Raw genomic sequence first — 13,792 nt, 5'->3', positions numbered from 1 at the left:
CAGCTAATTGGTTTTGAAGTTATGCAATTCTAGATTGTTTTAAATTTTTTTTTGAAATGTACAATAGTTCACATAAAGTTGCTTATAGTACAACTGCAGTACGTTCTTGAAAGGAAACATAAATCCCTAATCCAACCCTTTAGTTAGAAGGTTTTAAAAGTAACAAGATTTTTGATGACAAATTGTTCTTTTAATTTCACTAGAACTCATAAAATGACTAATAAATTTTTGAAAATGTTACCTTAATTGCAACATAGTCAGCAGGAATTATGGGATGGTCCAATGTTGGAAGAGGTTTCTCATCAACATTCTCTCCAATCATCACCTTGGTGGCCACATCAATGAAGTCAACCCCAAGAGTCTTGGAAACAAAGGGGAAGGATCGAGAAGCTCTCAAGTTACACTCAATCACCTGAAGAGATAAAATTCAAAATGAGAAAGAGGACATTGAGAGCCAGTAACAACAATATTAATATTCTCTCTACCACTGGTTTCCAGCTGTTATTAACTGGGGACCAGCAAATAGAAAACAAGAGTTTTGCTAATCTTGTCTCTTTTCTCCTCACTGCTTGGATTTTTCCTGATACTTTCAGTCAGTATCTTTGAACTGTAACTTTCTTTCATGCCTTTTTCCAAATTGCATTCCCATGCACTGCTGGCAGGTTTAGTTTAATGCAGAGCTCAAATAATGCCATACCCCTCCTGAAAACCTTCACTGGATGTCCACTGGCTTCAGATTAAAGTCTAGTCCCTGAAGGCCTTCTGTCCTCTTGCTTCAATGGACCTCGCTATCTTTATCTTATACTACCCTCCTGGCCTCAATCTTACTTTCCAGTTCACCCATTTTACTCAGTAAAATCATCTCACTCGACTGAACTATTTACTGTCTCCAAATATGCTCTTTTCTCACCTTTACAGATGATGTTCTATCTATGTGTAATAATCTGTCTACCATCCTTAACTTGTCAAAATTCCAACCATTTTGCAAGATCCAGTTCACAATACAAAATCTACCTTGAAGTCTTTTATGATCTACCCCTAACCAAGCATAGGATGCTCAAATACATGCTCGTGCACACATACTGGTGAATACATTCTCTCTGCTCTATAATTCCAATACCATTTTATTTGTACATCCCCTCTAGCAACTGTGATACTCTATAGTTTTCTACAAATTTATCTTCTTCCCCACCTTCACTAAATTACAATATTTTTTGAGAGCAGAGGCTTGCTTAATACATTTTTGCAGCCACCATATGACTGCGAGTAGGAGGTAAATCAATGCTGGTTACTACTATGGTTTGGATGTGGTTTGTCCCGATCAAAACTCATGTTGAAATTTGGTCCCCAGTGTGGCCGTGATGGAAGCTGGAGAGTAGTGGGAGGTGTTTAGGTCACAGGGGTGGATTTTTCATGAATAAATTAATGCTCTCCTGTTGGGGTAGCATCCTTCACCTAAATTAAAAAGGATAATCTCAGTCTGGTAGGAATAAATTAATTCCCACAACAGTGGGCTGTTAAAAAGTCTGGTTTCTTCAGTTTCTCTCCCCCACTTTCTCTCTCACCATCTGATTCCTCTGCACCTGCCCACTCCCTTTCCACTCTCCACCATGAATGGAAGCAGCCTGAGACCCTTACCAGGGGCAGCTTTCCAATCTTAGACTTTCTAGCCACCAGAATCATAAGCCAAGTAAAACCCTTTTCTCTACAAGTTACCCAGACTCAGGTATTCTGTTATAGCAACACAAAACAGACTAAGGCAGTTACTGATTAGCTAAACTAAGTAGACTAAATTAATTAGGACTAATCTAGTTCATTTATCATTTTTGCAAATGGTATTGTTTCTGGGTAAGGAGTAAAGCAGAATTTCAGTATACAGAATTTATGACTACTCTACACATTCCATTTATTTATGATAGTCTGTCTCACTGTATCCATCTATACTATACTGTAGGTGGCATACAGTGACCTTCCCAGTGGATCAGTGTGCTTTACAAAGCTGTAACTGACTTATCAGTGCCACCAATAGCCTGGGCCTTCAAATAAGGTAGATATTATATGCTATGCATCATTCCACACTCTGACACAAACAGATCCAGGGGTCTCAGTTGCTCTTCGTCTGGTGTTCACAGAGAAGATTACCAGAGAGATGCAAACCAACATGACGTAACACAGTGGTGGTGTCCTCTCAGGCACCTTGGCATTTCTTACCAAGACATCATTTCCTTTGACAAGAAATTGGACATTGAATGGACCAGAGATGGCAAAAGCCTTTGCAATCTTCCGGGTAGCATCCTTCACCTAAATTAAAAAGGATAATCATATAGTGTGCTAAAGAGCATATCTTAGTTTTTGAAAACTTTCTAAAAGGCACAGTACCTTAAATTTGGATGTCTTTAATTTCTCTTTACAGAGAGCTATATATCTACATTAATAATTATAATGGAGGGCACTATTAGGCTTCTATTAACAAAATAATATGCAAGAAATAGACACAAAATAATAGGAAAAGAACAAATAATTTTACACGATTATCTCTCTTCCAAATTCCCCTATCTACCTACAATTATATAACCTGGTTTTACATTGAGGGTTAAATGAAATCCTTTCAGTCTAGTTGCCTTAGCACCAGAAACTGCAGTCCAACCTCTATATCAATGTAATGACCTACCTGCTGGGAGGTACAGGCCCTGAAATTACATGGTACTGCAAAGAGACCAGAGAGACTTCTTTTATGTTGCTTTTCTATTGCCCTGGACTCTACAAGGTTAGATATTATGTTCGGAAGGAAACAGTGTTTCCCTGCAGGGAAGCCCTGCATGTCACATACAGGAATCCCTGTATTCAACCAGAGCCAGAATGTCCCTATACCAAGAGGGGGCATTGATTACAAAGAGCAAGAACTCCTCACTCATTATGCTCACAAGAGTGGTTGGTTCAGCAATATAATTGGGTATAAAAGGAAGTAGAGTCTATGACACATTGAGCTCTGAGAGATTTGGAAAATCCTGAGTTCTGAGGATCATTTATCCTGACATGAGAAACTGAAGTACCTTTGAGATCCAAGGACTTTTTTTCTTTTATGCTTCTGCTATTACAAAGTATCCTGCTACCTCTACCTTCTAGAACAAAGACCTTCAGAATCCAGCCCAATGTACAACCAGAGAGACAGGTCTGCCTGGATTCTGATGGCAGGGTCACTGGAAAAGCTCACTAAAAAGAGCTGAGCCTGAGCCTGATCTAATATACCTAAAGACTAATGGGACCTCCTCAAAGGTTATTTAAGATGATAGGTTCTAAATGTACACCTAGCAGTGCATATTGAGTACTAACGCAGAGTCATTATTTTTGGTCAGTTCTTTATACGGCTGGCTCTCAGAGCTCAAAAGAGATATCAGAAAGTGCTGTTTGGAGGTGAAGTCAAGGGTGAGAAGGGAAAGCATAGATTCCAGAAAGTTCTCAAGTGACTGGTCCACACCTGTTTCACCACTCCTAACTGAGAAGCATTGCTTCAGATGCTGCTCACCTGTGTGTGGCCCTGAACCATTAGAATCCCCAGGAGCAGCAGTTCTCTAACTGCCACCCCCAGACTAGCAGCAATAGCATCACCTTAGGACTTGTGAAAAACGCAAATTCTGGGGCCTGATCCAGAAATATGAAATCAGAAACTGGAGAATGGAGTCCAGCAATGTGTTTAACAAGCTCTCCAGGTGTCTGTGATGCACATTCAAGTTTGAGAACCCCTGTACTCGCATACAACCAAAGGGGCTCAAAAGGACAGTGAAGAAAATTGTTATCTTTAGAATATCCAGGTGACTCAGAGCAAGGAAGTTAGCCTCATTAATAAATTTAACCTGCAGCATATCTTACATTGCTACCTAGCTTTAAAAAAAAAACAAAAACTTAGGTGTTTTTTTCTGAGTGTTGCCTTTTCCCTTCCACTTTTATTTATAAATGATGACCTTCTCAATGGCCCCTTGGCTGATGGTTTGTGTGGGCAGCATCAGAGTGGCATCTCCCGAGTGGACACCTGCATCTTCAACATGTTCGGAGATGGCATGAGAGATAACCTGGTCAAAAAAAAAAAAAAAAAAAAAGGATTTTAGAAAGAGTTTTCAGGTACCTCCCTCAAAAGGAAGCTACTCCCTCATCCTCCCCTTTGGTCCTAACAGATGCACTGAGCATGAACCAGTTCCCTTGCTACATTCCTGATGAGAGCAGTAGAAAGTGCTGCCTCTCTGTGCAGTAGCAGATTGCCTGTAGAGGCAGCTAAGAGTGGCTGAGAGCCTACCTCCCTCATCCACTGATTAGCATGGGTATAAGTAATAGGAAAAGAGTAAAACTAAACCAATTCATATTGACTTTTAAGAACAGGATAGGAAACTAAAGCATTTGAAAAGCACTTAAAATATCTTTTATCTTTTAGGCACTGGGAAAGAAAAGAAGGTGGGAGAGCTCAATATCTATCTAGGTAAATGGTATAACTTAGGTGGACTAAAAATAAGTCTCAAAGATCTCATCAAGAGATCATTAAATGGAAGTTTGAAAGAGGAAGGAGTCGAAAGGAAAAACATTCTAGTCCTTTTTTAGAAGTAAGGAAATAAAAGTAATGTAATAATAAACAACCCAGGTTCATGTAACTGGTATGTGACTGAGTTAGGATTTTGAATCTTATCTGTCAGATTCCAAAGTCTATGGTCTCAATCACTATAACCTATATGTTAATAATATGTGTGTCCTTGGGAAATGATGAAGCTGAGAGTAAGGGAGAATAATTGGGTGGGTATAAAAGGCTTAAATAAATTACATAAGAGATTTGCTTATCAGATTTAGAAACGTCTTAAGACAGTGACATTTGAGTTTCCATCCTTCTGTTCTGCGACCTGGGCAAAGCGCTTTACTTACTTAGCCTTGGTTTCTGATAAGATAAGAATAACAATGGTACCTGCTCATAGAATGTTTGTAAGGATAAAAGAGACCACATATAAGTAAGAGCTCATTTTTTACAAGAGCTTATTTATAAAATAATAAGAGCTCATTTTTTGGTGAAGTGTCTAGAAAAGGGGAGGCATTCACCCCACTGAGCTCAGCAACAATCATAATATACCTGCAGTTCTATGTCCATTTCTTAGCATGGCAATTTAAAAACTATGTGAATAACCTGGAACATTTCCAAAAGAGGGAGTACAGGACGATGTGCAATAGTTGGTATCTGAGAAAACCTTAGGGAAAGCACATATGCTGGCAACCTAGAGCCAAATAAAGCCAACAAACCAGCATTATTTTACCAGTACAGTATTTGAAAAAGTACAAATGTCTCTAGGCCAGTCTTACATTCTCTACTTCCATATATAGGTATCACGTTCCTCATATTTTATATCTCAACCTTCAAATACTTAAGATGTTGAAAAGGAAAGAGATTAAGTTTTTGCTCTGAAACTCAGAAAATCAGGGATAAGAGTTCCAAGGAAACAGACCTTAGTTCAAGATAAAGAATACCTGAGATGTCAAAAAAAAAGTGACCACAATATATAATCTTACAATGTGTTGAGCTTTGTATCACCAAAGTGTTTAAAAGAAAACAGATGACCACCTTCCAAGGATGCTGTAAAGAAAATATCTGACTTGGAGGGTGGAGGGCTGGAATAAATTATCTCTAAAGGTGTTTCAACTCAAGATTACGTGATTCTGTTGTAAGTAGATACCGTTACCATTTTTATTAACAAGATCTATTCTGAACTGCTAATCTGGAAGGAAAAGAAGAAAAAGATTTAACATCTTCAGTAGTGTTTTGAAGTATTTGCAAAGCAGAAGATGAATGCTAACTTTGTATTTTTCCTTAAAGCAAGTAAAATGGCATAGACTCCCTACAACATAGCTTACTACATTTTAAGAGAAGTCACAAATGCATTATTAATACAACTATAAAACTAAAGTAAAATATTCTTCATATTTTCATTTCTCCTTGAAGTTGGAGGTATTCATTGTATTAGAAATACAAGATGTGATATGGTAAGCCAATTTAATATTATTATCCTTATCCACTTTACTGTGTTTGACTTTGCCTTTATTAACCCAATAAAAAGAGAGGAGGCTGGGAAATGAAGAAAGAAGAAAAACCAGGATTCGATTGGGAACTTCAGAAAGAAAAGTATTAGATGTTTTCATAATATCCATTGAAACGTAAAAGGAAAGCCACAGACAAAAGAAAATGAGAGAAAAAATCTATTCAAAAGGAATGATGAGTATAGGATGATAATTACTTTTGAATATCATAGAGAAATTCTAACAGTATGAAACATAGGAAATATGATACCCATGACACATCAACTGAATTGTCAGAGAATTTGATTTTTTTATAGCTTCTCCACTATTACTGGAGACCTGTTTTATAGATATCATGAATTCTAACCTGTCAATATTTTAAAATTTTTAAAGAAAAAAATGATGAGAAGGCAAGAATTAAGGAGATGAGAATAAAGCACTTACCCTTCCATCTTTGCCAACAGCATCCATTTCTACTTCTCGGGCCCCTTCAACAAATTTTGTCAGCACCACTGGGTGTTCCTGTCACGAAGGAAAACAGAGGAGCAGAACATTTAGCTAACGCTATGTATATAGTGTCAATAAGCCATGTACCTTAAGTATTATAAGTACCAGGGCAATACTTGCAAAACACTCAAGGCTGAACATACTACATAAACTCATTACCTAATCTGTGCTGTAAGAACAAGGTTGCTCTCTGCTTACAGTGAGGCAGAGGGTCTTTCTCCAACTTTGAGTGCTCAGCAAACTGACCATGAGTTCTGAATCCTTAAGTATAGGCATCCAGACCAATTAGAGAAAAGAGGGGACTAAGGAGGAAGCAGAATATGGCTTCTTTCTCTGCTACCAGAATCATGGATATTTCTCTACTTAATAATGATATATTATTATTCGTTCAGAATATTTCTTTCTTTCTACCCTTATCTTTTCTAAGCACTACAACTCCCTAAATCATATTTCTCTTTGAGAATTGTGGGAGAACTCAGAATGAGAGTGACATTTTCTTTTGGTCTTATTGGGCCAAAGATGAAATCCTTTACATTGAGTTGATTTGTCTTATGCCACTTCTAGAGTATGACATTTGTAACTGTAAAATCAAGTATTTTTATTTATTAATCTTCAAAAATCCTTCCTTTCTTGGCTGTTTCAGACCCTTCTCATCTTGAAGTGCTTCCCACACTCATTTCCTCCATGTCAGGGTCAGGATGCCCTCCACAACCTAACCCCTACTTGCTTTTCTCCAGACTAAATGAAGAGGTTGAGGGAAGATCTCCAGGGTTTAGATATCTTCTCCTCTGTGCCATAGGCTAAAACAACCTGGGCCACTGTCTTCTTACCAGGCCCTGAATTCTCTTGCTTCCATGTGTCTCTTCCCCATGTGCATTCTATCTTTTCTCCTCAGCTTCATCTTTCAAATCTCAACTCACACTTCAAGGCCTAGGTCATATGCTATCTCCTCCCTGAATCCTTCTCTGAATATCCCTTTTGCCTCTGCACAAACTCCTTCTGGCCACTATCATGAAGTGCAGCATTATATGAAAAACACTTTTTTCCTTTGGTATCTGTAAACTACATTTTCGTGCTTCTTTCTTCAGCTCATTCGTGGTTCTTTCTTCTCCTCTCTGCCTTAAATGCCAGTATTCCTCTAGTGTCTGTCTTAGCTGTTTCTTTTCTTCTATACTCTCTCCCTCAGTGATTGCTTTCATTCTAAAATCTTCAATTAAAATGATATGCTATTTATTTCAAAATCTATATTTACTTCTCTATCTCTAGCAGTGATCTTGGTCCTCAATTCCAAACTTATTATAATAACCCTTGCCTTTAAATCATCTCCACTTGGATTCCTCACAGGCAGTTCACATTCAAAAGGTTAAAAAATAAATATATAATTCCTCCCTCTATACTTTTCTCCTTCCTCAGTGTTCCCTATCTCAATAAATGGCATCACTGTCTACCCAGTTATCCAAGGCAGAAAACTCAGGAGTTATCCTTTATCCTCTTTCACCCTCCACCTCCATTCATTCACTAATTCTTTTCAATGCATGTTCTTACTATTTCTCTCCATCTTTAGTGTCATTACTCTAATCTGAGGCACTGTCATCTCTACCCTGAGCTATAGCAACAACTCACTCACCTCTTTCCATGAATTTGGTCTTGCCCCATAATTCGCTCTGTGTACTACAGCACACTTATCTTTTTAAAATAAAAAATATGACAAAAATTCAAACTCATTATAATGACCAATAAAGTCTTCTTTATCTGGTCCCTGACTACTTCTGCACCATCGTTAATGATCAGCATCATGTTTGATGTCCTAGCCATATAAGGAATGCTTTATCAGTTTTGAGAAACTCCCTACTCTTTTTCACCTTCAGGCCTTCATACATGCTGTTCCTTTCTTCCTCCTACTCCCACAGTGTAAGCCATTTGCCCAGTTAATTCTGAATCAACCATCAGGTATCAATTTAAAAGTCCCTTCCTCAGGGACTGGAGCCCAAGACTTTCACACTCTCCCTCAACATCCTGTATTTTCTCTATTGCAATGTTCATTGCTCATCATATTTAATTGTAATTATTTGAAGTCTGTTGAGCCTAGCAAGAAGAAATCTTATGTGACAGTAGAGACCATATCTTTCTTTTCATGAGTATAATTCCTGATACTGAGAACAATGCCACCATGTAACAGGTGCTATAAATAAATGAATGCATACATAGATTACTGATTGATTGGGGCTGGTTTTACTCTAGTCATTGAATTTAGTATCCCAGATGCTGCTGTAGTTTGATAGGGAACATTGAACTGTAAAGTATTCAATCACAACATCTCTATTATTAAACTTTGGTCCCATATGGATTCTATCCATATGCTAATGGAAAAATACTTTAAAAATATTGTACTGAGATCCCATGAGGAGTGTTCGAGGCAGACAAGATGGGACACCTGCCTCATCACTCACGTGAGACGAGCTGAGTACAGTAGCCAGCCTCTGAAAAGGGCCGCATGGCAGGACCCCTGGCCAGGAATAAAATAGAGGAGAAGACAATTGGTGTCTCACTCCATTAATGAAAACTGGCCCACTGGAAAGATTCCCTTCTCAGCTATCTGATTGGCACACAAACATGAATTCAGAGTCTACCTGGTTTTCTTTTTTTAACACTCTTTGCCTCTTCTCACTCTTTATTCTTATCTACTCTTACTGCTCAAACATCCTTAGGGAGCAGCTATCATACACAGAAGAGGGATCCAGCGTCATGTGTACAGAAACAGTCCACGCACTTTATTCCTCTTTGAAATGCTCCTGAGTTCACTCTTCCTCCCTCCAAATTCCACTTGCCTAATATCAAACTCTTCTCTATGAATTGTTACCCCTTTAAAAAAAAAAAGAAGCCCGAACAAGCTTTTGAAAGCTTTTAAAAGGAAAACATTACTTTTATCCTCTACAGTACAAGATCAATAACCCCACTGGGTAAATCTTAAATGGATCATGCTGAGGTAACACTGAAGGAGAAAGTAAAGTCTGGGGGGCGGTGGAGGAAGGTGGTTGAGTTGCCACAAAATAAGAAATGCTTGTATTAACTCACAAATTGAATGTGCCAACATGAAAAAGTAAAAAATAGTTGAGTGAGGGACTTACTATTAAAGTTGCATGTTTGACTAAGGCAAAGTTCCCAGATGTGAAAATTAAAAATCAGGAAAGCTTTCACTTGTTAATGGTGAGCATGGTTGAGCAGCCCTTGAGACTGGGAATTCCAGAAATACCCTGACCAGCATCTAATTCATGAGAAAAACAAAAATCATTGTCCTTTTAAACTCCTGGAGTCTAAAATCAGTTTTGATAAAATATGCACAGGTATTCCTCTTTTTCCACCCACCTTAAAAATCTAGTTATAATTTAATGCCTTCAAGTTTTCTCATTCTTTTAGGAGACTAGAGGGTAGAAGAGGAAAAAAGAAAACTCATTCTAACACATTGTGTGAAAAGAAAACATACAAAGTAAGGTTGCATTTAAGAGATAAAATCACTACAAAGAAATTGGACACTACCTGAGAAACTCTAGTGGCCTCTTCTAGGAATTTTTTCATCTCATCCTCAGAGAATACCACATTCATAGCAGACCCACTGGAAAAGGAAGGGGAAAAAAAGCATGTCAGGTTTATGCTAATACTAGACTTGATTGGTTCTCAGAACAGTTTCAGACAACCTCTAGTTCCATTCGGGGCTGAATAAGAAGGTGTCTCTTGCTAAGTTGAGACTTTTCTCCATTTACTCACCAGGACAACCAACCAAAGTATAAAACTGACGAAGCTGAGGATGGAAGAAGGTAAAGTGTGGGGGCTCAGTAAATCTGTATTAATTCCCAAAGGGAATCCTGGTAGCTCTAGAAATTATACTTCTCCAAAGTTTGCCCTTTCTGATTTACTATATTAACACTCTGCTGGTTCCAGGTAATTCTTAAGCCTTAACAGGATTCAGCCCAGAACCTGATTTCCCTAACCTGTTTCTTCAGAGTTCATTATCAACAGCTGATCTTAGCCTACTGCTCTGTTGTCAAAGCAGGTTATGCTACTCCCTCAACCAGATGGCAAATGAATCATTTTTTAAAGTAGTATTTGCTAATATAATGTGCAGTATCTGAATAAAACCTTTTCAACTGTATCCTTTCTTTTTAAATGCTTGAGAAAAAATGCTATCTGAAATCAATTTACTCTGAATTTTGACATTTTTCAAAATGGGTTGGGTGGGTAGGAGAGGAGGAGTAACAGAAAGGAAAAATAAAAATAAGAAAAATATTACTTTGCTTTTAAACAGCAGCATTTACCTCTTTTACACTACTACAAATTTCTCTTTTAATGTTAAAATGTATTTTTAATTGGTGAATAGTAATTGCATATATTTATGAGGTATTATGTGATGTTTTGATCTATGTATACATTATAGAAAGTCAATCAAGTTATTTATATATCCATCACCTCACCAGTTTATCCTATTACAAATTTCTGCCTAAACGGCTTTCAATTGCTTCATTTGTTTAAGAGAGGAAGGCTACAGCAATAATGCTTATCATTCAGAGTATATGAAACTGGAACAAAGATATAGATTGCAAAAAAGGGAAAAGAAGTGTGATAGTCAAAGCTGTTTTTTTTTCCATCCTTCCTGAAATGTGTGCATGTTTAAATTAATTTACATTAACTCCTCAAAGAGGCAGTATCATTAGACTATGGTTTACACAAAATGACATTTAAATAAAAAGATTTCCACCTCATTTGAAATTTTTCATTTTCATCATTTTAAAGGAACCCATCTCAAATTCCATTTACACTTTCAAATTGTGCAAAGCAAATTGTGTTTCTTTTATTATCCCCTGTTTAGTGAAGTCGTTCCTTACATGTGGTAACATCTGAAGAAAGTGATAATTCACAACTTTTCCTTTTATGAAAAAACTTCGTTTTAAAGTTTAATATAAAAGATCCTCACTGTCCCTGTTCCTCACCATTATAATTTATCTATTAAACAATCTGATCTCAAAAACTGAAAATTTTAAAACAAAGGCACTATCAGAAGGTGCTGACAATAGTCAAAGATAAGCTGTCATTTCTGGGTATCAGAAAACATGATGGCGAGAGATACCTCAGTTTGTATGTGTCTTTTTTAAATTGCCCTGTTCTCTAATATAAAGCTACCCTCTCTGTTTGGTAAGGAGATGCCTTACACTATACTTCTGGATGAAGAACTGTAGTCTTCCTATGGCCACTCCCTGAAGGGAAAGCATTAAACTAGAAGACCACACATTGGTCCTTAAACTGGCTGTGATGGTTTGGAAATTGTTAATGGATTTATAAATTACTACATCTAGAACCCTAGTGCTATTAGCATACAGCATGCATTTCTGTATCTCCAAATTTTTGAATCATTGTTTTGGAAAACAATATACAGTGTTACCTCAAAACATAGGAAGGCCTCAACAAGCAGGGGTAGTCCACAGACTTTGCAAATTCCAGTGCTTCATTCTAATTAATAGAAACAACAACAAAAATGTATGAATAGTTTAAAATATGCAATAAAATTACAGAATGTATCATTAGCTCAAGTGGTAACCCAGCTTCTTTATTCTCTAAAGGCACCATTAAAATGTAAATTGGACACTGAAATACATAAAAATTCCTAGCTTCTGATTCTAAATATCAAATCTTGTTCAAAACTGGTTTGAAATTATTTTCATTGTCTGAATCTTAATGAGAATACTGCTATCAGCTCATAATCAGCATTAACTGCAATCATGGATATACAACAACTTTAAAGTAAATTCACTAAGTGTATGCGTTCTATCTGCCCTGTAGTTAACACATCCAATAGTCAACATTCAGTCAACATTCAGGTTACAGCTCTTCAAAATAGAACATTAGAAACAGATACTTGTTTCTCTCCTTACCAAAGTATTAACAGCTTTCCAAGGTGCCTGAGCCACCTTCAGCTCATCCAAGACAGCTGAGAAGATGGAGCGATCCTCAGCCCTGTCGATCTGCAGGGGGCTTGTACCCATGATCTTGACACCATTCTTGTATAGAGGAACTGCAAGGTTGTTTGGAATCTGGCCTCCAACTGATATGATGCAGCCACCACATGCCTGGAAAAGACACTCACAATATCAGCCATTGGAGTAACTTTATTATGAATGGACAGCTATGCTAATATTGTGCCTATTTCCTTACTGATAATTCTTAACCTGATTGTGATATTTACATCTCTCCTACCAATGAATACTGTTAAATGATGCCACAAAGTTTTGACTTTCCAGGCACTTAGATGCTAAAATCTGTGCAAGATTTCCATACAAGTACACATGAATATCATTTGTGACACTCACATGTGTGGCAAATGGAAAGGAAAATCAAGTCAATAAGTGTTTGCCATGTACTCTATGCTATAATCAATTAATTCCTGGACTACTGCTGGAAATTCCTAACCGAATACAGATTTCTCCTTTTAACACTCCCTTCTCCTGTACACCTCCATCTCAGCACTTCACATTCAGATTAAGCAAGACTGCTTCATCAGATTGCTCCTACACTCAGAGTTCTCCAAAGGTTTCCATTGCCTAGAGAATAAAGTATAAACTTTTGACCCCGAGGGCACTTAAGACTTTCCAGTCTTATCTATTATCACCCTTCTCAGCTCAAAAGACTACTCATTAGCCCCAACTAGGTACTTTTCTACTAACAAATTCTCTGAAACTTCCCTGGCTGTTGTTTCCTTTCTCTTCTCTTCCAGCTTATCTAACCTTTAGCTACCCCTTAGTTCCAGCCTAGATCTCAGGTCCCACTTTGATGTCCTTCCGCTTTGATGACCTTCCACCTTCCCCTCTCCTTTGCTGGAGCCTTGGTACCTGTATATAGTACCCAGTAACTGATTTTAGTTCCTACTGCCTTACTACTTTACAAACAGTGCCAGAATCTTTAGCCTTATTTCAGACATTGATTTGTATAAGATTTTCTTCCATAAGCCCAAATCTCCTATTAGCAGTCAAAACTTCAAGATAAAAAAAATAGTCCACTAAATCTCAAAGTTTCTCAAGACGGGTGTTGTTGTAGTAGTTAGGGTAAACCAGCGTGAGATGGTGAGGAAATAGATTTCCAATTGAAGTCCCTCCCTAACTTGGTTCCTTCTGTGCATCACCCACCCCTTCTTGTCTAATTTTATAGACAAGAAGACTGAACTTTCCCCCAACGTTTAGTCTTCTTGTCTATA

General features: G+C 37.5%; 1 protein-coding gene across 1 annotated transcript in view; it reads right to left on the bottom strand.

Moving 5' to 3' along the window:
• The window catches only part of CPS1 (carbamoyl-phosphate synthase 1), a 119,192-nt gene that overhangs the window by 15,510 nt on the left and 89,890 nt on the right, over positions 1–13,792 (bottom strand). The window contains exons 26-32 of the mRNA XM_002812808.4: positions 12,477–12,671; positions 11,987–12,054; positions 10,090–10,165; positions 6,490–6,567; positions 3,963–4,070; positions 2,212–2,301; positions 242–412 (exon numbers count right to left, since the gene is read on the bottom strand). Of these exons, the coding sequence (XP_002812854.1) occupies positions 242–412; positions 2,212–2,301; positions 3,963–4,070; positions 6,490–6,567; positions 10,090–10,165; positions 11,987–12,054; positions 12,477–12,671 (786 nt within the window). The remainder of the gene's footprint in view (positions 1–241; positions 413–2,211; positions 2,302–3,962; positions 4,071–6,489; positions 6,568–10,089; positions 10,166–11,986; positions 12,055–12,476; positions 12,672–13,792) is intronic.

This window comes from Pongo abelii, chromosome 11, assembly GCF_028885655.2.
Source record: "Pongo abelii isolate AG06213 chromosome 11, NHGRI_mPonAbe1-v2.0_pri, whole genome shotgun sequence".
Lineage (NCBI taxonomy): Eukaryota > Metazoa > Chordata > Mammalia > Primates > Hominidae > Pongo > Pongo abelii.
The sequence above is the reverse complement of the archived record's forward strand: the minus strand, read 5'-3'. Positions and strand labels throughout refer to the sequence as shown.